General features: G+C 40.4%; 1 protein-coding gene across 2 annotated transcripts; it reads right to left on the bottom strand.

Moving 5' to 3' along the window:
- Positions 1-8,138: 8,138 nt before the first annotated feature.
- C1QTNF3 (C1q and TNF related 3) lies at positions 8,139-22,606 on the bottom strand. 2 transcript variants are annotated; one of them, XM_048292895.1, is made up of 6 exons: positions 22,075-22,606; positions 16,978-17,089; positions 14,600-14,754; positions 11,912-12,041; positions 11,101-11,200; positions 8,139-9,981 (listed from the first exon to the last, which is right to left on the bottom strand). In XM_048292895.1, exons 1-6 carry the CDS (start codon positions 22,360-22,362, stop codon positions 9,822-9,824), a joined length of 945 nt encoding a protein of 314 aa, XP_048148852.1. In that variant the 5' UTR covers positions 22,363-22,606; the 3' UTR covers positions 8,139-9,821. The 2 variants fall into 2 exon arrangements, with proteins under 2 accessions (XP_048148852.1, XP_048148853.1); XM_048292896.1 differs by having other exon boundaries at positions 22,279-22,597.
- Positions 22,607-27,191: the final 4,585 nt, after the last annotated feature.

The raw sequence follows: 27,191 nt of genomic DNA, 5'->3' as shown, positions 1-27,191 counted from the left end.
TTCAGTTTCATTTGTCCCCTCACACCTTCAGGTCTTGGAGTGTGTGTTGAATATGAACAGACAATTTCTGTTGTGTCACCTTTGATTTCACCTGATGCTCCTTACTTTATACCATATAAATAACACCATAATCACACACTGGATAATGTCTGGACTTTGCTATGGTTTAACTGAGCAGTCCTTTGCACTTGCTGTTCTGTTGTCATCCAGAGTTACAGTGGGTAATCTGTGGCAGAAACATTTCAGTCAGAACCCTATTAAGTTATTTCAGTTTCAGGGAGGTGAGGGCAGCATTTTATGAGCATTAATTCCAATTTGAAAAATTGGATTTTGCCAAACCAAGGAATAAACAGGCATGGGAGAGAAACAGATATTCTAATCTAATGAAATGAAGGCTAATGATTTCAGTTCAGCAAACTCTCCTGAAGCAGCAAGTTGGCCAGCAGAAAATATATGTTAAAAACAGGGAGACATTCCCTAGCATAGGCTTGCAGTAAAAACAGTGTGATTTTCATCTATGTGATGCCATTTCATGTTTTTCATTAATAAGCAGCAGCAAACAGGAGGCTGTATGAATTCATCATTGCAGAGCTAATGGGTACAAGAAAGGAGTTGTTTTAGGATTGAATCCACACTGTGTCAGAGTGCTTTTGTGTGCTTTATTGAATTACGTCAGTGAGTATTTACTGTGATTTATATAAACATTTCTTGCAAGGTGCAGGCACATTTGCAATACAGACTGCATGCCAGACTTTTACAGTTGGTCTCAGATTTGTTGGTTACAATTACCCTTACATTTCAGTCCTTTGGAAAAATACTAAGGAAGCAAAGTGAAGTTACAGCTGTACACAAACTTTTGATTCTCCTCTTTCACACGTATATTGTTTACAATTTAGTCCATCCTAATGCATGGTTAAAGAAATACTGGTATCTCTACAGTTTATATTGGTTTTGTTAAATGAAAAAGCAAAAATTACTCTTGTCTGTTATAATATTTCAAATCTTGATAACTAAAATTGCCTAAAATTGTAAGTAGCAGGTGAAACTTCTCTAGTAAATTGAAAGATACCTGCATTAAACTGAAATTGAGAACTTTAAAGATTCTCATGGAATTTATGACGGTAGTTCTGTGTCCCAAGCTTGTCAAAGCTTTCAAGCACAGTTGCCTTATCCCAAAGCTTGCATTTGTGCCTTGCCTGAATAGAAGCTGCGCTCCATTCACAACACTTCTTGATAGCCGCAAAGATGCTGTAGGGGATACTCCGCATTTCTGACGTTGTATCTTGTGCTGTTGTGAAAGACGCTGTGCCCTCTGCAATGTTCTTCCCAAAAGCAGCACCTTAATCTCTGCAATTTCAATAGATTCATCAGCTTGGAGCATCTCTTTGCCTTTCTATGTTCTCTGTGTCTGTGTGAGTGTGGATTTGCTGCTTGCTCTCCTAAATGTACATCCCACCACACAGCAGCAAAAAATCTATCCTGAGATCATTATACCCTTCTTAAGAAGCTGTGAATTCATGCTGCTTGAGAATATGAATGAGGTTATGAATTACAGATGTAGAAATAAAAGCTCTGTCCCATCCACAAAAAGTAATTGCAAAAGCTGCCCTGTCCACTAAAATTGACATACTCTAGAAAAGTTTGCAAGTTCTAGTTTGCAAGTTCTTTTTAGTCCAGTCAGTCATTGAGGTGGTGATCTGTCCCACCTGTACTGAACAGGCTTTGTCTTTAACTTTCAGAATGTCAGAAATTTGCCCTCTGATACTCTGGTAAGTAGGAGAACAAATTACTGATGCTTGTGATAGTGATTTCTGTACTTTGGACTTTAACCCTTGTACCTGAAGCAAAATATTCTCCATTCCTTTGAGTCACAGCTTTTAGTATTACTGTGCTTTCATGATTTAGATTAAGAGAATGGCAAGAAGCTTTATATAGCTAATCTTTATTTTTGGTAATCAGAAGAAAATAAATATTTTCCTGTGAGTTTATTATTAACCACTCTTGCGGAGATTGGAAACTCTAGGCCAGGGTTATTCCCAAATTTTGTTTGCCTGAATACTGAGCTTGAGGTCTGTGCTGAGCACCACATGTACTCCTGTTTGGCCATCCTGCCCTAACTTACCTCCAGTGAGCCATTCCTGCCAGATAGCACTGTCTCCCACATTCACCAGAGAAAATTTCTCCTGCATTGCATGGGCGATGGATTGAGAAACTTTTATATTTATGGACTGTTTCCATCATCTTGCCCATGAGCCATTTATTGTCTGCCTTATGGCATACCTAATATATGTTACTTATTTTGTGAGCCTTTAATAATTTGACAAAGCAAGCATTCTGAGGAGCAGGTAATCTTGGAGGAAAGAAGGTATTGACCTGAAGTGATGCAATATTTGAAAGATTTTTCTCAAAACAACCATGCTTCTACTATTTTCTAGTTCAAAACATGCATAGGAGACAAATTAAATTCCATCCAGCACTTCCAGCTGCAGACCAGGACTTTGCACATGGCAGCATGGCACAAATTCCGAATTCCAATTTCCTGGCCTGAAATTCAAGTCTTTGCAGACTTCCTTGACTTTCATCATCTTTACTATGCTGTAAGAGCCTGGAGTGTTTTTCTGTCAAAAAATTACCAGGATTGAAAAACAAAGCTCTTAGAAACTATTCTAAAAGGAAGGTTGCTGCTGTTAATTTAATTCTGCTGATCTTTCTTACATACTAATGTGCACTATTTTCTACAGTAAAGGCGCTTTGTTTAACTGTACATTTGGATGGAGTTTTTGAATGAAGATGTTCTATATATTCATTTCGTGGTGTCATATTGCCATGGTATATGGGCAAGTCCTTATTCAGCAAGCATCTTACACATGCTGCTGGACAGGGCCAAGAAGTAGCATGTGACTAGATGATGGGAGGAACACATTCACAGGAAACAGAAGCTGATATGTCAAAGATAATTTGAACATGGGTGTTTCCACTCTTGGTGTTGTAGCAATGTGATTCTTTTAAAACACTGATTCTTGTAGAATTTTTCTTTTTATGTCTGATGGATTGTTTCCAGAAAAGCAGGAGAACAGCCCTCCATTTGTGCAATTTTTCACCAGTTAATACAAGGAGTCTCTTTGTTTAATAAAATCTTGTCCCACACGGGTTTTATTATTCTGTGAATGTGTTCATGGAGGACGGCCTGCCCTGTTCCAAATGCAGATGCACAAAATTGAGCCTCTTCCACTGTCATCCTTAAGTCTTCATTTCAACCTCCGTGCACTGACTTCATCAGTCCACTGGCAGAAGACTGGAAATTAACTGGGGGCTGCAGATGGCCTAACTCCTTCTAAAACTGTGTGGTTTGACCCAAGAACTACAGGAGCTCTTGCCCCTTGGTGTAAGAGGGAATCTGATCATACTAGGAAATGCACCTTCTATCAAGTTCTTTTAATTTATGAGGATAGTTTCTAGAGTTTGTGACTTTCTTTGTTGGTATCTGAGCTGTTACAGTGGGGATTCTGTAACACGATGTATCAAACAAGGAGGCCTGTGGAAAAGAAATATATAAGGACCGATTCTTGATAGATGTTTCAGAGATGTTTGTTTCTCCAGCCACATGGCCAGGATCTGCTGAGGAACTGAGGCAATGACGGGACCCGAGGGTCCCTGCCCGCGCAGGGGAACACAAAACAACCAATGGGAATGAGGCTGACCAGGGGCAGGGAAACCCCGTGTCTGTGCCCTCAGGGCCCCTCTCCCAGGGCTACACGGCAGGGGGAGGAGACCCCGACATTTCACCCGTTTATTTTTAACAAAAAGAGATTTAAAACTTAATATTGAAAACAACAAGAACAGTTTCAAAACAAAACAAGCCACCCTCCTGAGTCTTTGAATGTCCAAACAGATTCTCCAGAACATCTTAAGGCTGACAGAAGGGAGACAGAACTCTCTGAGCATGCTTTGTAGGCAAACTGAGGCAGGAGAGGGTTTAATTTCTTCCCTCCCCCTTTTCATCCCTCCCTCGGCATCACAGAGGGATTTTTGGGGAAACAATTGGCAAAGGCATGGTTTTGTGAGGGAAACCATGGGTGGAAAAATGGATTGGGAATACACTGGGGGTAATAGGACATAGGGTAAAAGGGAAAGGTGGGATTAGGAAAGGGAGACTGTAGGGGGGGCTTATAATGGAGATATTGTCTAACATGACTACGATTTTTAGCATATATACTACCTTTTACAGGAACACCATCAGGCCCAGTGACCTGTGCTGCTTGGAATCCTTTTCTACCTTGTACAATTTTGAATTCCACCACCTCTCCATCTCCCAAGCTTGGGATGTATTTTTCAGGGTTATTCTTTTTAATAGCAGTTCTATGAATGAATATGTCTTGCTGGTTGTCACATCTCATTATAAAACCATTATTTTGTTTAACATTATACCATTTTACTCTTCCTAAAACCTTAGCTACGATGATTTTTTCCTTTTTCCAAGTGGCTGCTGTTTTCTGTCTCGCTGCATTTTTGCTTTCTCTTTCGCTTGCTCCTGTGTTGGAATTGCCAGGGCTGCTAGTGCTGCCGGGGCTGCCGGAGCTGCTCGTGCCTGCGCGCTTTTCCCGGGGTTGCATTCGGGGCTGCATGGGCCGGGCTGGGCCGCGCCGCTCAGTTCTCCGTGCGTCGCCTCCTCTGGTCGCAGCTTCGCTGCCGCTGCCAGGCACTGTACTCACGTCTCGGCCGGGCCCCTGAGCGATGACTCCCCCGCGCCCGGCTCCAGCGCGCGTCTCGGCTGGGCGCGGCTCCGCTCCACCGCCACCCCCGCCCACGCGCCTGCACGCGGAAATTGCCTCGCTGCTGCTCAGAGAGGGCTCGGTCCACGTGGCCTGGGTCACACGGTCCCTGAGCCAGGCTTCCCTTTGCCAGGACACAGCTGACATTGCTCAACAGTCTCGGTAATTAAATAATATTCATGAAAATATTCTTCCATCGGCATATATTTTGACTCAAAAATTAACTGTGTCCGAACAGTATTCCAAAAGTCTTTGGTAAGAATTAAATCCCAAGAAACATAGAAAAAGTTCTTAAACAACCATGCCAGGAAGTGTTTCAGTTCCTTTTGAGCTTGAATTAAGCTAAAATTTACAAATTGTTGTTCAAGAATCTTTTCAAGTTTAAGATAAATGTCCATATGAGGCTCTGAGAGCCAAGAGTCTTCCCACGGTTCCTCCATAGTTTAGAGATGGAACAGCAAAACAAAAACAAGAAGAGGAATCCAAAGTTTCTTTACTCACACATCAGTCGCTTAGGGATCGGGGATCGCTCTGCCTGCATGATCCACCATTTGCTACAGTGGGGATTCTGTAACACGATGTATCAAACAAGGAGGGCCTTGGAAAAGAAATATATATGGACTGATTCTTGATAGGTGTTTCAGTGTGGAAGGTATCTTTTCAGCTTTATACGGGCTCGCGCTTGTATTTCAATGCCTTAGAAAGCCTCGAGCAGCCTAGAGAGGTAGCACGGGCGATCTAGCACTTTAGTAGCTCTAAAATCGGTACCTGTACCAGCTGCAAAGCAAATACCATCAGCAGAAGCAAAGAGGGAGAAATCTAGCTCCCTGCTCGCTCAATTTCCTGCAGTTAGAAGCTTTCAAATGAGAGAGACAACCAGAGATGTTCACAGGAAGATAGCTGAGCTAAGAGAGAGGGCGGAGCCTCCCCTCCACCATCTTTTATTCGGAGAAGGGGAAAGGGGCGGACTGGGGGCGGACCCGGGGTGACCAGCCAATCAGACACTGCTAAAGAGTCTGAGTTACATTTGGTTTTGCCCGCGCTTAGAACACAGGAGCTCAGAGCACATGGGCAGGAGCACTTGTCTTTGGGAGGGGGAGGGGAAGCTCAGAACAGGCAGCAACATTTCAGAGAGATGTTTATTTCTCCAGCCACGTGGCCAGGGCTCTGCCGAGGAACTGTTCAATCATGGGACCTGAGGGTCCTTCCCCATGCAGGGGAACACAAAACAACCAATGGGGAACGAGGCTGACCAGGGGCAGGGAAATCCCATGTCTCCCCCCCAGGGCCCCTCTCCCAGGGCTACATGGCAGGGGGGAGGGACCCCGACACTGAGCATGACAGCTTTTTGTTGCCTCAGATTTTTAGATCAGAACTGATCACCCAGGTTGTATTTTCTTTGGTTGTTGAAGCAGAACTAACTGCACAATAGAGAAACTTTGCTACTTACTCACCAAAATTAAGAACTTAGGTATTTTCACAGACCACTCAACGGCTCCCTGCATGTTTTGTCCTTGTGTGATTTTTTTTTCTTTTATTCTGAGCTCAAAAGAATCATTTTAGTAATCTGAACTAAGAAGGAGGCAAAAAATGTTTTAATTCAAAGCCACTTTTATTAAAAACTGCTTCAGAAGACAGCAGGTTGTAACGTAGGAAATTCAGTGAAAGAGAGAGGAAGGTGAAAGATCTGAGTGGGAAGTTTGTTCCTTGTTTTCTCTTTAGAAAAATACTGCTTTATTTAATGATTTCCCATTGGCTCACAGGCTTTTCAGTGAGGCTGAGACTGCAAACTGTTGTCAGTCTAAACTACTTCTTCAGAATCAAGTCAATCAGGCCATGGACTAATTTCTGAAAGTAAAACCATATACTTCTTTCTTTTCTCACAGATTTCTAATTAAACTTCTTTCTCCTTTCTTTAAATACCACTAGAGAAACTGGGACCCAGACCTATAACATTTTCCCACAATTTGGTTTCATTCTAGTTCATGTTTTTCTTGCACAGATGTTGTGTTTTACCCCCAGCAAGGGGATGCACCCAGCACCTCTCAAGTTGCACACAGCCCTGTTCTGCAAAATGCAGCAATTAATGCTCATGACGTGGCTGGAGATGAGAGCTGCTGCCCTGCAAGCATGTCCCAGGCAAGGACAGCAGTCCCTGGAACTCTGGGGGAAGGGAGGACCAGGATTTGGGAGTGGTGTTTCAGAGAGAGCAGAGCTCAACTTGGCTCTGTGTAAAGAAGCATTTTCTCTTGCCAGGATGCCAGTGCCTACCACAGAGGCAGAATATCACCTACCAAACCACAGCTCTTATGGCAGGCAGGGGCTTGCAGGTCTTGCCAAGTTTTGGTTAAATCTAGGAGCTCAGGGAATGGGAGAGATACAGACTCATTTTAGCAAAGACAAGAAGCCATTAAGTATACTCCAAATTACAGCTTTGCAGTTTCCAGAAGGTTTCTCCATCGTAACACAAATTACAAAACAGCATGTATTTTATAACAGAGGATGAAAGTCTGTGACAGAAGACATTTTGTCTTGAGCATCTGCTAAGCCAGAGGCTTTCAATTATCAGCAGCAATGGAAAGATGACTAATCTTCATGAACATTTCTGAGGAAAAAAATCATATCTTCCACATGACTTACTGAATATAAAGCTTGTTAATTTTTAAGAACAAGAACACATACACACACATATTCACATCAGCTGCTGTATTTTGAAGGATCTTCCTTTTTCCTTTGAAAGAAATTAGTATGTAAGTTAACTATTTATTTGTAAAGTATTATGACACTCAATCAGCAGAGATTGCATGCAATAATTTTGCAGAGAAAAGACTGCAGAGATTTCATTCAAAACCCAGGAAGTTTTAACCATTATGTAAAAAACTGTTTAACTTTAACCTTGGAACTGAGACCAGGCTGCTCTTTGTTTGTCAGAAGCTTTTGTGGTAATTCTTAGTCACTTTTCCCTCTTAGCAGGCCAAGTTGCACAGAACTCGTGAAAACAACACAAAACATGACTTTCTTTTATATTATGACCATTACAGTAGATCATAAGATAATAAGGAGCTTAAAATTAGTGTATGTCTTACAGTTTCTAAGTGCGTTATTCTGACCAAAATGGCTTAAAACGGCCATGTCACAAAGGAAAAGTAAGTCCCCAAAGGAAACCTTACAGATTTAAATTTTATGTATATATGTGTGTATATATGTGTATGCACGTGTAAAATAAATATATTTTAACCCTTAATACTGGCTTTCTCCCATTCAGTAGCAAAATGAATGCTTAGGAAAAGCATATTAAAAATAACATCCCTCCATTATCTCAAAATGGTAATGTCCTTGGTAAATATGGATATGAACAAACCAGTATGGTTTTGTAACCATTAATCTTTATTGGATAAATGTATGTTTTACAAAGTAAGCTTAACAAAATAACATGGTCTCAGGTTTTAAAAACCTGCATGGCGCAAACCTGACCTAAGTTCATAAAGAAATGATAAAAACTCATCCAACAACAGTTCATTAAAGCTAACATTTTCAGTGGTTGATGCATAAAACTAAAAAATCACAAGTCATAATCATCAAGTATCAACATGCATTTTTCTTCATAAGATGTGGTTACATACACTAGGAACGTGTACAAGGACATACAAATTTGTAGGGCAAATTTTGATTCATTTGCTCTATTGTTGTGCTACTGATACCTGCATCCAGTATAAAAGAATTTCAAACAAATGTTTTCCTAACCCCACCTTCTTGTACATTAATGGCAGGTAATGTCTGATTAAAATGTAATGTCTGTTAAAAAAGAATTTATATTTCATTAACTTACGTATGGAGAGCCAGAATAAGATACATTCAAACTTCAGTATTGACTTTGATCTTATTCAAAGGAAAATAGCAAGACAGAATTTCAGGTACCCAAATTTTGAAAAGCCAGTGACAAATATGAATGCTGAAGAGTGGCCCAGTGTATTGGGACCAGAGCTTCTGAGCCAGCCAGTATTTGCTTTCACCAGTTAAATACTGAACTGGCTTAGCTGCTGCTGCTTTGCAATGTCTTTTCCTGAAATACTGATTCTTGGAAGGCTGCTAGGAAAACTGTTTCAACAACTTCACTGTTAAGTAAATATGCAATATTATAAGGTACATCCTTCTGAAGGAGCTCCAAACACCACAAAGTTTGTGTATCTCTGTGCTGTTGGCATATCCTGATTTCTTTAGCATATATGCCTCTGCTTTGACACCCTGCATTTAGTTACATCAGGTTTCAAAAATTCTAAGGCTAGGAGGAAACATTACAGTTCCCCTGCCTGATCCCCTTCACACTGCAAACTAAATTACCTTAGCTTCAAGCTGCTACTAAGGCAAGAACTACTAACACTCTTCTTCTAAGAGAGAGAGAGTAAGCATAAATATATGCTAAAAATCTGTGAAAAATGACACCAGATACGTTTTCAGAGGTTTGAGATGGGAATGCAATAAACCTGAATCCTTGACATCTGTATTTTCACATTTTTTTCTTCTATTTGAGTTCATTCCAATCCAATACAAACTTCTTCCTTTAGATCTGGTCTCACCTGAGCCTGCTTATAATACATTCAGGCCTGTTTCCATGGTGCAAACTTAAATGAACATGTAACGAGAACTGAATAAGTTATTAGGAAATTTTGAAACAATTGTTCAGTTCCTGACATGTACTTAATTAGCGTATATTTAGAGATGAAATTGAATTTATGTAAACTGCTCTTTAAATTCTTTAAACTCCTTTTCCTTTTTTTTCATTCACTTTTGGGGAAGAGAGGAATAGCAACATTTAATGATTCAATAGGTGCAACCCAGATGACATCTGTGTGTCATCTGTGAATCTGTGTCAGCTGCCCAATGTATTCAGCTGATCTCTGACACACAAGTAGCAACACATTGCATCAAAACAAAGCTTCTTCATCCTCCAATGTTGTAATGTTATTTCACAGTCCAGTGAAAAATACCAGTTCCAAAAAAGATTTTTCTTCAGATAAATATCCATTGGGTTGTTTCCTTTTTTTTTTTTTACTTGGTTTCAAAAAGAAGAAACCCAGCAAAGGTGGAGAAGCGTTGATGGTCCCCATGGAGGGCTCCATTTCCCATTCGCAGCCAAACTTCATCTCCCTTGGCGAGTTTTAGGACTGCACTATTTCCTGAAGTATCTGCTTTCCCTTTGGATTCATAGCTAAGGATGAATATTTTAACAAGTCAAATTTTTGTTTGTCAACAATGATCAAGCAAATAACTTAAAAAAAAAAATTCAACAAGTACATTGTTATCCTGAGAAAAATTTTCTTGAAAGGCTTGCCAACATTTTTTCAGCTTTATAAGGAAATTTTGACAACTTTCTGCATTTGATCTCCTAGTCAAATTTTGTACCTCACCTAAGTGCCTTATTTTATTCCTTTCTGAAGTTCTGGAATTGTAACTTATTTTTTTCCAGGACACAGGAGCAATTTTTTCATTTAAAATGAAACTCTTCCCACTTATCACAACACTACAGATTTCCTGTGATGCTTTTTTTCACTTGAATTCATCCCAGCCAATTTTAAAAGCCTCCAGGCCAGGAGGCTGACATGAGTTGAGCCCCTGTGCTGCCAGCATAGGCAACGAGCAGAGACAGGCAGCTTGCTCCGTCCTGAGCCTTTCATTGGAACATGGGTACATTTGATGAGGGCTAACCTCCTGGCTTTGCCTTAGTGTTGGTCCCCTTTCTTCCACTTCTTGCCTTTTCTAAAATCAATGCTTCAGGGGGAAGAGAAATGAAGCACTTCTTTTGCGGAAAAGTTCTGTTGGGGATGAAGCAGCCTCTGGTGGTGTGCTAATGATAAAAAAGCCAGTAAATGGAAGACCTTTGCTTCTTACTCATCCTTACTACTGCAGTATAAACACCTTCCAACTTTAAAGTAAATTGCTCTGCCCTCATGTTAACAAGACTGTAACTAGTCACTGAACACTTCATTATTTCCTTTCTCTGGCAAACCAAATGAGGATGAAGATACATTTTAGCAGAATGACAACATGATACCACTGAACTCCAACTGTGACTTGCAGTGCTAACTCCTTTCCCCGGACTTTGAGGAAATTGTGATCAAGGCTGAATTTTAAGTCCGGGATCTGTGGTGTGTGTGGTCCTAATATGCAAGCTGAGGATGGCAAAATAAAATAGTTTTTCTTGTTCATTATTTTACCCTAGAGAGTTTCTTCAAAAAAATGGAACAGTTGTATGTTTCTTGAAATATGAGCAAGCTATCACATCCATAGAAATGTTTTTTGCATTAAAATAGCCTGGCCCTTTACTTACCTATATAAGCTGAAGACTGTATTACCATTATGCATCAAGTACACGTACACTTCCTCCACATCTTCATGTTTCATCATATTGAAGGTGAAGAAATACACCCCTGAAAAAGTTATAAAATACAACTTGTTTGTTTCATAGAGAGAAGTAATCATGCTGCAGATTTGTGCTTCTTGCTTAGAAAACATAACAGCTGCGGACAAAACTGCCTTCCAGTTGTCAGCAGATATTTTGCTTCTGCTTATAGTGTTCCAAAATCTGATTAATTTTAATTCTGCATATAGCAGGGGTTGTTCTTCCTGCACCACAGCTGCATAAGAGGGGAGATTGATGCAGCTGAAAAATAACCCATGAACTGTAATGCTTCACTTCCACCACACAGCTGTTGCAGGTCAGCTCACAGCTGAACTGCTGTGGGGGAAGATGGGAATGAAGAGATTGACAAGAGGCAAGAGGTGGAGGAGGCAACTGGGAAGCTGCTACTGCTGCTGCTGCTGCTACTACAACAACATGAAGGCTGTGGTTCTGTCATCGCAGTGGCTGAATGGCTACGAGTCACAGCAAAGCAGACAGTCCTGCTCCCTCCCCAGCCCTAGCCATGCCTCTTTCTCCTGCCTTTGTGTCAGCACTAGTCTTACTGGCTGGCAAGACCTCTCTTGGCTTGCTCGGTTTTTTTAATTCACTTTTCTGGAAAGTAGGTAACAAGAGCTATGCAGAATGAGTGTAAAGGCAGTTAAGTAGTGTCTCATCCTTACTGACCACATTTTTCCCTATGGCTCCAAGAATTGCATTATTTTGTTTTGCAAATGCTCACCATTCACTGGAGCACCAAATCTGCCGGTCATGACATCAAAAAAATTCCCAACGTTGGTTTCAACGCTACTGAAGATGATCCCACTATTCTGGTTGCTGAAGTGAGTAGCCATCGAAGCCATGAATGCGACCTGCAAAAATCCAGTTCTTATTCAGGCAGTTGTTCATGAAAAGCACGTGTGTAGAGCAATCAGGTACAGATTTCTTCCTGTATTTGCAGTCTGTTTATTTTCCTGACAGATGTTCTTCTAGGGCTTGCTCCAAGGTCAATAAACTCCAGTTAACAAAACTTCCATTGAATGAAACTGGAAGAAGACTAGGGTTCTCATATTCAATTGGACTATTCATGACTGTAAAGTAAGCGTATGGTCAAGTGTTTGCTGTTTAGAACCTTAATTTCAGATTTTATTTACTTTTAAGTCTTGCTAGAATGATGCAACAGCAACATGGTATTGAAATGGATGGTGTTTCTGACAAAAGGGTTTTATATAGTTTTTATGTATTCCCCAATGCATTTATACTGGATATTGCTTTTAACTGAATGTGTGAAAATAAATAATGCTCAGTAAAATCCATGCAGATTAGTGTTTCTTGCTAACTACTTTAGAGATATATAAAGCACTTTTTAAGCACTTTCCCTCTGGAAGTGCAGCAGCTGGGACTCAATATTCAATGCTTTTTCTCTCTTATCAGTTACCCTCAGTCTTGAAAACAGAGGGTGGTGGAGACCAAGAGGGGAAAATAAGAAAATGAAAACTGCTTCAACTTAATGTTTCACTTCTTGCCATAGAAATGTTTCATGGGAAGCAGTGCAAAATATCCCACACTGGACAACTTAAATTACCCTCAGCAAGATACCAGGAAATGACACTGACAGCTGGCCTGGTCAGGGAAAGGACTGACCTTTTCTGTAAGTCTGTCATTGCTCCCTCATTATGTCAGTAAATGAGGTAGCATCAGAATTGCTGCACCTTGTTGTCAGAAGGTCACATAGAGAATTGGCTTTTATTTCCAACTCAACTTCTTAAATGACAAGTGTTCAACTGCAGCTGTTACTGCCCATCACAAAAATGACTTTTTTTTGTGAGATTCCTGCTATGCTGGTATTTAAAAATAAAAAAACAGCCCAAACTCCTTTTGATTTCACATCCAAACCAGAACAAAACCAAAACAGACAGTCAAATGCAAGTCTGGATCCAACAAAGGAAATCGTTAGCCATCTGTTCAGAAATTTAAGGAGCTCCAGATGTGAGCTGAAATCTTGGGCTGATTTTCCTTACCCCTGCATGGATGCATTTTCTATGACGGCAAATTGTTAATGTCTTGCTTCTCAGCCAGGATCACATCAAAGTTCATCATGTGTTAAAGGAAAGCAGCTGCAGTTGCAGATTGATGGAATTTATTGCTTTTGTCTAGATTCCGTCTCAGAGACTCTTTGACCCTGAGCTCCTTTTTGTAGGCTGATCAGAAGAGCAGAAAAGTATGTCCTTTCTCTCTAGGTTTTGTTATGAAGTAGCAGGTCAACATGGATACATGAAGTTTTTCAAAATAATCCTGTACTTAAAACAGTATTGTATTCAAAAGTGTTTTCTTCTATACCCCCACTGACTTTAAAATTCTTAAGTGTGGTGTTAAGAAATAATACGTTATACTGTAAGCATTTTTAAACATGTCTGTTTAAAGAAATGATGGAATTTTACTTGGAAAAAGGTATTACAATATGACCTTTTATTATTCATCCTCTCATTACTTGGTTTTAATTACATTACTACCATTATGTTTTTGTAAGAAAAAAAATAGTGGTAGTTCATTTCCAAATTGCAAAATGACATCTGTTGAATGTAGTTAAATGTATGTTTATAAGATATTCACCTATACCATTAGTGTAATTGTATATATTTCTACATGCATATATTATATATGTGCATATATATGAATATATGTATCTGTGTGTATGTGTGTGTGTGTGTATATATATATATATATATATGCATACACAAGCTCTCTGCCATCTGCCGGATTCCTGGGATTTGAAGAAGCTCTAATGCAAAAGCTGTGAGATTGTGCCAACACGACAGTTGAGCTTGACAGCTCAGGCTTGAACCCGGGTTTTAATGCTCATCTGGCTTTTGAGTTTTTCATTCATAGGCAGAATCTACATGGCCCCAAACATATTTAAAGTATCTAGACATATAAATATACAGATAACTACTGAGGGGTATTTTTCGAAACTAAAGGACTCTATCTGAACTCAGAAATTTTGAGCCCATACTTTGAGAAGCTGGATATATGTGCTTCAGCCTGGCTGCCCTGAGAAACATGACTCCTTTACTGTTTTCATATGCTGTGGGAAGTGCAATTATTTATGTGATACGTCTTGGTAGGAAAATGATAGTCCCTGCTATTCTCCTTTAATAACCCAGACACTGGCATTTTGCCCTCAAAGGAAAGCATATATGCTTCTTCCTGCCTATTTCTCAGCTGGATTCTGAATAAAGCTTTTATTTTCCAGAAAGATCTGGCAAAGCACATTTTTCAGTCAGGACAAGGGCTGTATATGCCTTTTACAGTATTAATTTACAGGAGGATTTGCTTCTTAAGTATCTTACAGTAATAAGGTGCTGGTTTACAGTGAAGAAAACCATAATCTGAGATTTGCAGCAGCCAATATGAGCCAGAGATGTTGTACCTGCAGCTCTGGGGGAATCCCAGGGTAACCTTTCTCGCCTTTGGGCCCATGATGTCCACGCTCTCCTCTTGGTCCCATATCTCCTTTGTCTCCTTTCTCACCTTTGGCTCCTTCCTGGCCAGTTGCTCCATTATTTCCATTGTTTCCATGATTTCCTGAAGGGAAACAAAGCTTTCTGTTTTATTTAAAGAATTTAACACATTTTAACAGATAAGTGTGACAGGGTCCTCTTCCACAGTTTGCAACACATGTAGTCTTCGGTGCCATAAACCCCAGGTTGAGCTGTGATGGATAAGAAACTGCTGTGTGGTCAAGCTGAAGGTGAAGGTTTTGGTGAACAAGTTTCCAGAAGGACACTGATTTTAGGAGTTTACCCTCATGTTGTTTTGGTGTTGCTGTATAAACTGGTGATGTCTCAAGTAATTGCTTTGTAGGGGAGATGTGCAAGAAGACCTCAGCAGACACAAGGCTCAAGGAAAGCAAAAGTCACTTTCTATTGACACATACCAGGTAGCCTGCAGAAGCACTTTTGCTTTTCCTTTAGTATAAAAACTAATTTCCTGGTAATTTAAGTCAATCATGAGAGAATAACATAATTTTGAGTAAGATTTTTCTATCTTTAGAACACATCCACACAAATCATGAATGGCTGTATCGTTAAAGTTGCTAAAATCTGTGCTAAAAACAGAACAGTGTGCATTCTCAGGGTGCTGGTTAGCTTAAAGGGGTTGTTTGATTGCATAGTGCTAGATTTAAAGAGAGACAAAATTTTTATAATCAAACTTTTCTGAGATGGCTTAGTATGAGTAAATGAGTAAAAAGACTCATTATAAAATATGCATCTGCAGTATTACTTACTTCCTGGTGTTTACTGACTAAATTACTGAGCAAATGTCTATGCAGCTGACAGGATTTTAAATTTGGCTAGAATCACTGAACAATTATTATGCCTCCTACAGCAAAAGCCTGATCTTTCGGCTCAGGGGATTAATAAATGTCATCATTGTTCTAATTCTACCTGAATTGAAATTAGGTGCTTTGACACTCTGCTTGTTCTTTGATTATTCTCTCTGGTTACAAATTTACAAGAAGAATAGTGTTGTTTGAGATCAAATCTGATGATGAAGTGATCCTTCAGAGTTTTTCTATTAAGAAAAAAAAAACGCACTTCAAATGAGGAAGACAAATGGTGAAAGAAATTATACACATTTTTGTTTAGATAGAGGAATCTGCAGCTCTTAATAAGAATCATTCTTTATGTGAAGCCAGAGCTGCTCTACCGGTTCAAAACAGAGGTCTCCAAGCAACATTTGATTCAATCAAGGGGGAAAACAACTGCTGTTATTCCCCTTACAGGCACAACAACATGAAATCTAGCAAATGAAGGAGACAGGAATCCCAGGGTGCAGAAGGTTGCTGCCAGATGTATGTTTGTGGTATCCTGCCGTGACAGAAAGTGGGACTCAGACATATGAGGGAAGGGAAAGCTGGGACTAGGCCACGTGCTGGTATATCCACTGCAGCCTTGAAAATATGGGTTTAGTATAAAATCGTATCCTGTTTCTAGGAAGCCAACACTTTATTAATAACTAATGGATCACTGAATTGCATTTTTATTGTGATAACAGAAAATGTAAGCTTTTGAAAAGGAGGCAAGTCTGTCTTTCAGTGACCTGTTCATTTATGTTGTACCTCTGCTTTAGGAATGGTAATTTCCAAATCCCTGAAGATAGCTGCTGTAATAAAATTACACCAGCATGCAACCAACATTTTCCCTTCTCTAGGCTCTTCTATTTCCATATAAATGATCAGATCAGAGTATACAGTTTTCTTATGTAAGCTGTTCTTCTGTGCACATTTTTAATGTAAAAAAAAAAAAAGAAAATTATTTTTTATTATCGAAGACAAGATGAAAGAAGGAAGTGAAGGAATTTACATGAGAGAACAGAAGCATCTGTGTTTCTGTAAATATTGGCTATCAGTATGCTAGATGAAGAAAAGCCCTTGAATACAGTGCACAGTAACACAGCCAGATATACAAAGGTGATCACAATAATCAGCTCCAGGGAACAAGTTCTTCCAAATTTCATGGGAACTGCATGCTGCTTTAAGAGAGACCAATTTTCCCTAGGGGGGTAATAAGATAACTTTCAGTATGAATTGTGAAAGCTGAATTTAATAACAAATAGGTTTTCAATGGAAAATACCTTAAAATATAACTGAAAATATCTGTCTTCTCTGAAATTATAGAAAAACTTGTTCCTGAATCTGTCCCCAAATACTGATGTTTGGACCATTCTCTGGTATTTCATAGAATAACCTGTAATTTATGGCCTGAAATTAGACTGAAGAAGAAGTGAATTTAACTTCATCTTTACCTGGCATCCCAGGGGGCCCGGGAGGTCCTGGGGGCCCTTGGTAGAGTCGAACTCCAAAGTCACCTCGGCAGCAGGAACTGCAGTCTGGATTCTGTGGTCCAGGCTGGGGGGGCTAAGTGCACAAAAATAAGCTTTAAGTAGCTCATTCATGGAGGACATCAATCTTATGCATGTCGGTTACAGGGTCTTCATTATATGTTTCTGTTTATATACTTGGTAAGTTTTCAAAACAGTTCTTATCTGGCATGAAATTCTCACATAGCTGGGTTGTCCCTGAAGATGTTATTTTTGGAAGATTTAAAGGAATAGCTCTCAAAGCATTCAAAGAGCTATACAAATACTAAAAAAACAACTTGTCGTGTTAAATAATGAGGGCTTTGAAAATAAATTAATACCAAATAATGAAATTTAGATGACTATTTCAATTAGATTCACATCCTGATCCCACATTTGAACTGACCTTTGATGACAAACATGCCTATATACAACAAGTGGTAGGACACAAGAGACTTGATTTGACTTTCAGCAACGAACTATCCTCCACTAAATATAAATAAAACTGTGTTGGACCACCCAAAGAAGATATTAAAAAAGTCTGTGCATCATATTCCTCTTCATGATCCCAGACCTGTGTATTTACAGGCTACTAAACTTGGGAGAACCTAAAGAAGTGCCAAGACAAAAGACAAAACTTTGAACTTACCACAAGACAAGGTTGTTAGGGGCTTTTGATCATTTTTAGTGGTGAATGTGTAACTATATGCTGACTAATATAGCAGCATTAATAAAATAATGAGTTTATTATGTACAGCTCAGCTACTGTAGTAATCAGTTTAATAATGGTTTTGTTTAAGTGGTTTTCTTTTCCATATTATTGTATTTGTACTAATGGAGACTCATTCAATTTTGACTGGATTTCATGACTTAGTTATCATAGATCTTCCAGTAGGTCCGCTGAGGCCAAGGTCCAGTGTTTTGTTTTATTCCACTACTTCCTCATTTGTACCTCTTGTTTCTTTTCCCCTACAATTCTTCCCTAATATCTTGAGATGCAAACCTGCAGTTCCTAAAATCTGGAGAGGGATAATTACACCAGTCCAACTACTACTTCTACTTCATTCTACTATTCATCTTCCTTCCCCTTCTTTTCCCTCATCCTTATCATTGTCAAATTACTTGCCTGATGCAGACTTACTGGTTTAGTGGCAGAAAATGAGCCTCTGGCAGGATGGGAGCTGTCAAATGAACACATAGATGTGCTGTATTGCTGCCCTCAGTGTCATCAGTGATGTCATCTGAAACTTTCTGCCTATGTTTTGGACAATACCAAGCACACCCCCAGAATTCATTCATTTCAGGAGGCTTAGGAACTTACAGATACAGAAAATTCATTTCATGTCACCACCACAATGCTTCAACTCTTCCAATGAGACGCACGCCCTGTCCAGCTGGAGCCAGTGATGGTGGAGTTACCATGGGAATAAAGGCCAACTTTACTGCTAAACAAATATCCTTCATATTCAAAGAGTTATGCAAAAGTTAAGACTTGCCAATGGGCAGAAGGGCTTCATATTTATGGGGTTTTGTCAAGGCTATTCTTTTTAGCTTAATTCCAGACAAGGTCTATACTTAATGAGAAAAGTAAGTTCTGCCTCTTGAACTATCTCTTCCTGGAGAACCTGTTTGTATTTTTCTGGCTGTTTTGTCTCTTCGAGTTGTTAGGAAGGACATAACTGACAATCACCCAATACATTTTTTATAATTTTCCTAATATGAGAGAAGAAGCAGCCCTGCTTTCAGCTCATTTTCAGTCCTTGAAAGGGAGCCAAGTACAAGAGGACTGGAATTGTGCAAGCATTTTGCACCCCCTAAAATAATAACATTGATTGTTGCATTGAGATTAAAATCTCCACCTTTTTTTAGACAGTGCTTCATATTCACGTTAAATGGGAAAGTAAACTAAATACACACCTGCCAAGAGCAAGTAAGTCATATCAGCCTAAAAATATCCAAAGACATAGAATGGTGGATTGTAACTGAGGAAATACATGAATCCAATGAAGTGGACTGCATGTGAGACTCTCTGTGCAAATGTGATTCGCCTTTTTCACACAATGCATTGAAATCCCGAACTGTATTAGAGAACCAGCTATTTTATCATAAAATAGATACAAGTGTTGGTCATAACCAAGTGCTATTACCTCTAAAAAAGCTAATCAGGTTCTTAGGTGTGAAATAAGTCAAGTCCTGCCAGTCTGGTTGTATGCAACAGTTCCACTGACTTCAAAATAGCTACTTATGCAGGTCTTAAATAATTAACTTACTATCTTTACTGATTTTTTCACTAGGAGAAAAAAAATTGTTCATGGTCAGCTGCCAAGGATGATGAATATTTAGGATTTTCTTTTTAATATTTAAAAGCAGAGAACTTCATGAAGAGTACATTTAAAGGAAAAATGTGTTCCTATATTAAAATTACACTCAAACGTGACATAGAGATTAGTTGCAGTCTACTTGCCAAAGGCATCCTTTGCAGCCATTTGTGCATAAATTGTGTCAGCGAATCTTTGGCTTTGCTGCCAGAACATGAATGTGATTTAGGAGCTTGTGAAATGCATCTGACACATTGATATCCTAATACTGATAGAAAGCTGGAAGTATTTCTGAGGCTGTTTGCTGAATTTCCCATGATTTAGTATATAGGAGAATCATCTAGGCAACAGATGGTCTATAAAATTCCCTTAATTTAAAGCTGTGAACGAGTCATAATTGGAGACCCAGCCCTTTCTGACTTCCCAATTAATTTTATGAGTTTCTGTTTTATTGTCTAAGACAACGCAGAAGACAGGTGATGTACCTCCACCATTCTTGGCTTCTGTTCTGAATGTGAAATAGTCAGTCTCTGTGGGCACTAAGGCCCTCCATGCCCTTTCTCTAAGCAAAGAAACAAAGAAAAGTTGCCAAAATGCAGGATAAAGCACTGCTTGGGTAGCGATATTTAAAGATTTTCAAAGAGCAACCTGAAACGGAAAAATGGTCTGTCATAGCTGTCCCTAGTCACTAGGAGTTCTTGTTCTTGAGAAATATACATTATATTTTACATGAGTTGGAAGAAGTGTGGAAACTGGCCTTGCACCCAGTGCAGCAAAGACAATAACAAAGACAAATGCTATCATCTCTGTCCTACAACAGGGAATGGACTCTTTAAACACTTTAAAACACTTCAGCAAGAGAGTGAAATTCTTCTCTTTAGCCTCTCTTTAGCTGGATAAAGTTATTCTACCTAAAACAATCAAGAAAGTAGGAACATAGGAATTGAACAGTTTCCATATAGCTCAAGGGGAAGAGAGAGATTTGACATGAATTAAAACATGTCAGTGCCACCTTTGTTCTTCCTATGCCTAAAAATTCCTGGAGTCTGGAAGTGGAAAATACGTATTGTGTAAGCCACTCTGTGATTGATTATCCCTGTCATGCATCTGCTAGTGCTCCATTTCATTTTAGTAAGCCAAAAATCACATCATTTCCCCAGAAAAGATTGCTTCTTGGAGATGGGCTGGCAGGTAAATGACTGCCATCAGCTGTACTCAGACTCGCTGGGCTCATTTTTAATGTCACAACCAGTTCCCTCAGCAGGCAGTTCCAGACAAGTTGCATTAAACTCTCTGATGAGAGACACATGCAGCCCAAACATAGTGACACTTTCTGTGAGGGAGAGTTTGAGCCCTAAAAAGTTGTAGTTTTACATTAAATCCTGCATTATCTGAAATTGTATAGGGTTAAAAGGGAATCTTTTGTCCCTGGTTTGCAGTACACAGCTGCAGAATTCTCCCTGTAGTAAAGAGGTCTGCACACACTAGCGGGCTCTTTGGACTGTATACCTTATGTTTTACACAGTTTATATTCTGCTAACACAGTTTAACATGCCTACAGTTAAATATCTGTTTTGCTGAGTGCACTGGAGGAACATTTAACTCCTGCCCGAGAAATACAAAATGCAAAGCACTGTGAAGTTTTAATACAGGGAATACAGTGGTGTATTAAACCTATTCCCATACTTGGATGTGTTTCAGTTCTTCAAGACCAGAATAAGATTAAAATCAAATCTTTTCTCTGCTTATCACGACACAGCTTATTATTCGACACTTATGTGCATGTCCTTGATTTTGGCAATTCAAAATATCAAATTTTGATCTGAAAAAATTTTAAAACCCCAGATGATAAAAGGTGAACTATACAGGACTGAAACATTTGTATCAGCTGTATGAACAAAGCACTCATGTTCCTGCTGTTACTAAAACACATCGATCAGAAAAACCTCTTCATTTGAGTGGAATTTTGTTTTGCCTAGTGCTAGAAAAAACTTCATCTTCTGCCCTTCAGATTTTTTTCTTTCAAATTTGGACTGCAGTGTTTTGTGTATTATCTATAATGCCATTTTCCTGGTTTTATAAACTAATGACTGTAAAGTGCCATGAAAGGCATAAAAAGATTCCCAGTTTAAAATGCAGATACTGCAGATGATTTAGAGTTTCATTGTGAGCCTTTTTTCTTCTTAAACTCTCAGTTGATTTATATTACTAAATCTACTCATTACACTAGTATATATTTTTTTCAAGCTACTCCTTAGAATAAAATTTTTGAACATTCAGAATTTCATTATGTTTGTCTCAAGCTCAAGAGATATAATTTAAAGACATCATTTTCAAGTAAAATTATTCTCTGCTAATTGAACCTCTCCAAATACCTCTAGAAATTCTGTAATTTTCTTTCACATCCAAATGAGTTAGCAATATCTAAAACCTTGGTACTTTCAATAATTAATACCTTGGGATAATTAAGACACTGTATTTCAGAATTTCACGGGTTCCCACTTTCAACAGAAAAAAGCACTGCTGCCTATATTGAAATCAGTGTCCCCAGCCACTGCTGGTTCTACCAGCTCATTAAAAGATCCTATAAAGCAACCCAGCAGGATACAGACCAATACACAGCTTTAATAAAATTATTTCATAAATATACCACTAATAATGTTAGCAAAAGAATAAAATATCTCATTAGCTTTAAAGATATCTTTAGAAGATTAATTCAGAGTACCTGGACTCTATCTGAGGTAGTCAGTTCTACATCATCTACCTCTGGTCTCAGGACTTTATGGTCTGTAGATGTGCTATTAACAACAGTCCACTCTATTAGTTGATTCCGCTGTTTCAATATTTCCCTGCTTCTGGAACCTTTGTGACCAGTCTGGTGGTGACTTTGCAATATTTTGGCCACGGGTTTATAAGATCTTCTGCTCACCTCCATGTATTCATCTTGACACAGGCAAAATGGAAGAAAAAATAAAGCCAGTAGATGCCAACTGATGAAATCCTTCTCTGCCATGTTATTCAAAATAATTTTTCAGGAGTCCAGCAAATGCCTTGCAGAAGTAGAACCTCTTTGCTGCACCAGAAGTTATGTGGTCCCTTCAGCTTTTCCACTAGTAAGCCTGGCACGGAGACCAGCACCAGGTTTTATACAGTTGCATGCAATAAATAAAACTAAAAATGCCAAAGTGACAGGATCCTTCATCCAAAATCAGTCATGCTCCTTTAAACAAACCAGGCATTATTCACCACTTCACTACCACAAGGAAAATTGATTTGTATGCTGGAAATGACCACAGCATTTAATGGACTCCTGTGGTTCCTATTTGGGGGCATTAAAAAATGTAGCACCTTTCCTTTGGCATGTTTTTGTTTAAGTGTGAAAAAATGTGATGGAAATGGGGAACATGTGGCTAATGGTTTACGCTCCTTGATTAGACATGGAAAGGCTGTGAATTCACACTCTTAAATGTTTTTTGGACACAGTCACCTTTCTTATTTGCCAGGAAATTCACACACGCAACTGCGTCAGCCCAGTCCGAAAAATCCTTCCAAAAGCAATTAGGAAACAAAAGCACAAGAGGAGCTTTTGCATATGATCCTGACCCAGTGGCTGTTTCTGACTATGCTTTTCATTCACTAGAAGAAAAATATTGAATTTCTGTCAGTTGGCCACCAGTGGAAGGAGACCGGGTAAGTAGCTTTAAAAAACTGGGTTGAATTCAGATTCTCAGAGCCCCATTTCTCAGTATTTCAACATACTTGGCCAAGTAGTATTTTCTCTCTTGAGTTCCTAATGTTTTCCTAAATGTAATTGCCAAACCAAGTCTTGTGTTTTCACTGCCAAGTAAATATAAATTTACCAGGGGCTTCTTTCAGACTAAAAGAATCAAATTATATGTATATAATAATAATATCTGACACAGGCTGGCTCAAAAGGTTGAGCTCTGGCATGCCCTCGGTCAGAGGGAACACAGCGTCACTTCCACAACGTCCTCAGGGAACGCCTTCGGTGGCAAAGCAGGGTGCAAGGTAGATGCGCGTGCTGCTTCCTCCTCAGAGGAGGCACGACAGGCAGCCGGTGTCTGGGCTCGCGTCAGCCTGGAGGTAAAGGAACAGAGAGGGGCCTCTGGTGTGGGTTCCAACACAGATTTATTGCCGGAGGGTCCAGGGACCAGAAAGGCCCCAAGGGAAGCCGTGCATGGCTTTTTAAGGGGGGGTGGAACAAGGCAGGGAAAAGGGAAGCAACCAGTGGAGTACAACCAAGGGGGAGGATACAATTAAACTTGAACCAATGGGGAAAACAGGGAGGCGGGAGTCACAACAGGGAACCAATGAACACTGAGAAACAGAGAACTTTCTCGAACAGGGGGAGGTAACTTGGGTCTGAGAACCACCCAGGGGGATGCAGCTTAGACCTCTGAGCCGTCCCACGATCCGCCCTCTGACCCTCTGTCATGGGCAGGGAAATCCACCTAATGGATGGCCCTGACTTGAGTGGCACGTAACAATCCTGGCTCCTGAGTGAGCTGAGCCACCCCAACATCTCCCCCTTTTTTATTGTATTTAGATGAGGATTTCGGTGCTGAGAAAGTTCTTTCAATTGCAGAAAGTAAACATTTTTTAAAACACCTGAAAAACAAAAGAATAAAAAGAATGATAACGAAAATCCATAAAACAGTCTTTCAAATGGATGAAATCCACCTTGATAATCCCCAGTTCTTAAAAATATTATCCATCCAGTCTTCTGTCTCTACTTTGATTTCAGAGATCATTTTCTGCATCTTTTGGATGGTGGAATGTATGCGCTCGCTTTTTGAGGATAAATTGAAACAGCACATTCCTTCAAATTCTTGGCACCCATGGCTGTGTGCTAGGAGCAAAACGTCTGTGGCAGCTCTGTTTTGTAGGGTAGCCTTTCTAGTTATTTCCTCGTCTTCGAGGAGGCCACTTAGCACAGCTGATGTAAGATTGGCTTGTTTAGCCACCCAACACTCTAGGGTGCCCAATTCCCCTAGAGCCTTCGCCGCTGCTACCCATGGCAAAAAGAGGGAGACGGCGGATCTTTTTAGGTGGGACCAATGGAAAATATCTGAATCGCAATTTTTGTCCAAATTTTTGAGACCCCTCTTTTCCCGAGCCAATTGGGTTCTGTTGCTCCAATTAATAATTTGGGTCAAGTTGGGCGTAAACAGCGTCAGCTGGCCTAATGTATACGGACCTCCGCGAAGCCAAGAAGGGAGACCTGCCCATGCCCTATCCCCGCAAATAAAGAATTTCCCCTTTGGAAGTTTTTTGGGATGGTTCGTGGATGCCTTGAGGGTAAATTCTGTGACATTGCACCATTCTGCTGAGGTAAATTGCCTATGGTGCAGGTTGATGATGGTATATTTTTTCCCTTCCTCTTCTGCCTTATAATAAAAATGAAGGCAGAGGGGAGCTGGAGCAGACCCTAAGAGCTCAAGCTCCTGGGGTTCCTTCTCAGCATCAGGCAATGTTTTGGCCCACGCATCCCATCGTTGCAAGTGATTGGCTACGGTTGGTCCCCTTTTGGGCTTTGAGTATGGTGTATACAGAATCTCTACTAAACAGGTAGAAAGGGGGTCACTTGCAGCCACCGTAGACAGACAGCGATGGTCTTGTTGCAGCGCTCCAGCTAGGGTGACCCACATATTTTTTCTCAGTTGGGGGATTATCCATGCTTCTCCTTGCTGGTATAAAAGGAGCTGTAGCAGGTAGAACAATAGCAGGTGGGAGATCATCCTGTAGAAGCTTTAAACTAAGGAAGAGCAGAACATTATATGAATATGATAAACTTGAACAAAACAGTCATGGTTCCCTTGGATTCCCCCTCTTTCAAATAAAAACAAAGGATCGCTTAGGGTAGGGAAACACATTAGGGAAGATGGGAAGGGGAATGTTCACCTCTGCAGCCTGGGAGAAGAATTCCTCTTTTGTTTAGGAGGTCTTGTTTCTCCTTCTTTTCCAGGCTGTTGCCACTGCATTTTCTGGTTTTTTAGGTTTCATTGTCTTTATTAAAAATGGCTTGATCCACTTCCCAGGGATCCACTTAGGCCCTTCTGGGGTGGACACACATCCATAGCCTCTACCCCAGGTGATTAAGGGGTATGGGCCACGTACTTGCAACGTATCTGGATCCTTTATCAAGACCTCAGGTCTTTCAGTCAGTTTGGCCTTGGTAGAATTTGTAAAGTGCCTTATGATGGGGGGATTCAGTTCCTCGCAGGAGCAGTTTAGGAAATTTAGGGTGAAGAGTGCTTTGGAGAGTCTTAAGACAGGGGCATTGGTCTCATTGCCTCCTTTCTGCTATTCAAGTAGTCTTTTCAAAGTCTGGTGCTTGTGCTTGACAATCGATTGGCCCGCAGGAGAATGGGGGATGCCAGTGACATGTTCCACACCCCATTCATCAAAAAATTTTTTAAGTTCTGCAGAAGTCTATGCTGGGCCATTGTCTGTTTTTATCTTTTTTGGTGTCCCCAGCACAGCAAAGGCTTGAGTCAGATAGTTGACGACGTCCTTTGCTCTTTCCCCAGGGTGGGCCAGGTTGTACCAGAAAAAGTGTCTACTGACACGTGTATGTATTTTTGGCAACCAAATGGGGGGAAATGGGTAATGTACATTTGCCATACCTCAAAACTGCTGAGGCCTCGAGGGTTAACCCCTTGGCCTAATGATGGTAGCTGATGTTTCTGGCAGTTAGGGCATGTTGCCACAATAGTCTTTCCCTGGTCTCTGATAAGGTGGAACATCCAGATGAGAGCTGGAGCATTTTGGTGGAATGTAGCATGGCTCAGCTGGGCTTGTTGGAATCTATTTGGTAAATTTGCCAATTCTATAGGCATGGCTAGTGCATCAGCTCTCCAATTCCCCTCTGCAATGAAACCGGGCAGATCAGTGTGTGACCTCACATGCATCACATAGAAAGGTTGCTTTCAGTGGGAGACAATTCGGATCAGCTTTGAAAGTAAGTTACGGATTTTTGGATTTGCCACCTTTTTGAGCGATGCTCTCTGTGCTCTGGACACTACTCCCGCAACATATGCTGAGTCTGTTATCAAATTAAATGGTTCATTGAACCGCTCAAATGCTCTGACCACTGCAGCAAGCTCTGCAACCTGTGGTGATCCTTCGACCACCTGCATGTCAGACTCCCACTTCTGAGTGCAAGGATCCCTCCAAGTGATGATAGACTTGTGGGATGCTCCAGAGCCGTCTGTAAAGATCGTCAGGGCGTTGAGTGGTTCACGACTCTGAATTTCTTTTGGTATCAATTTGAAGGCCGAATTGAACAGTTTGTTTTTTGGGTTGTGTGCCGATATTTGTCCTGAATAACTATCAAAAGCAAATTGGAGATGTTTGTTGTTTTGAAGGAGATGGTCCAGTGCATTGGTGGTTAATGGTAGGTAAACGCATGTGAAGTCACACCCTGCAAGGGTACGGAGGTGGGACCTAGCCTTTATCACCAACTGAGCCATGAGCTCCTGTGGTGTTGTAATGCTTTTGGACGGCTGGTGCGAGAGGAAAACCCACTCAATGATCAGAAGAGAATCCCTCTGCACCTGGTCCCACTGGAAAATCAGCCCATGGAGGTATGGCATTTCCTCTGACACAATAAATTGAAAGTGCAGACCTGGGGCACAGCAATGGGCTTGGCGAGATGACAACATGTCTTGGACCTTTATGATGGAGTTCCTCGCCTCCTCTGTCAACTGCCTTGGGGATTTGAGATCGTCGTTTCCGCGGAGCAAGTTGGACAGAGGGGCAAGGTCTTCGGTCGTCAGCCCCAGGAGCAGCCTCACCCAACTGACTGACCCGCAGAGTTGG

This window comes from Corvus hawaiiensis, chromosome Z, assembly GCF_020740725.1.
Source record: "Corvus hawaiiensis isolate bCorHaw1 chromosome Z, bCorHaw1.pri.cur, whole genome shotgun sequence".
Classification (NCBI taxonomy): domain Eukaryota; kingdom Metazoa; phylum Chordata; class Aves; order Passeriformes; family Corvidae; genus Corvus; species Corvus hawaiiensis.
This window is presented reverse-complemented; position numbering and strand designations above follow the sequence as displayed.

Bases quoted from the DNA above. Each gene is read 5' to 3' on its own strand.
- C1QTNF3 (XM_048292895.1), bottom strand. From the start codon at position 22,362: ATGGCAGAGAAGGATTTCATCAGTTGGCATCTACTGGCTTTATTTTTT. The intron at 17,090-22,074 runs GTACTCTGAATT...TTGTGCACTTAG, and splicing joins CTACCTCAGATAGAGTCCAG to CCCCCCCAGCCTGGACCACA. The intron at 11,201-11,911 runs GTGAGCATTTGC...TAACTTTTTCAG, and splicing joins ATTTGGTGCTCCAGTGAATG to GGGTGTATTTCTTCACCTTC.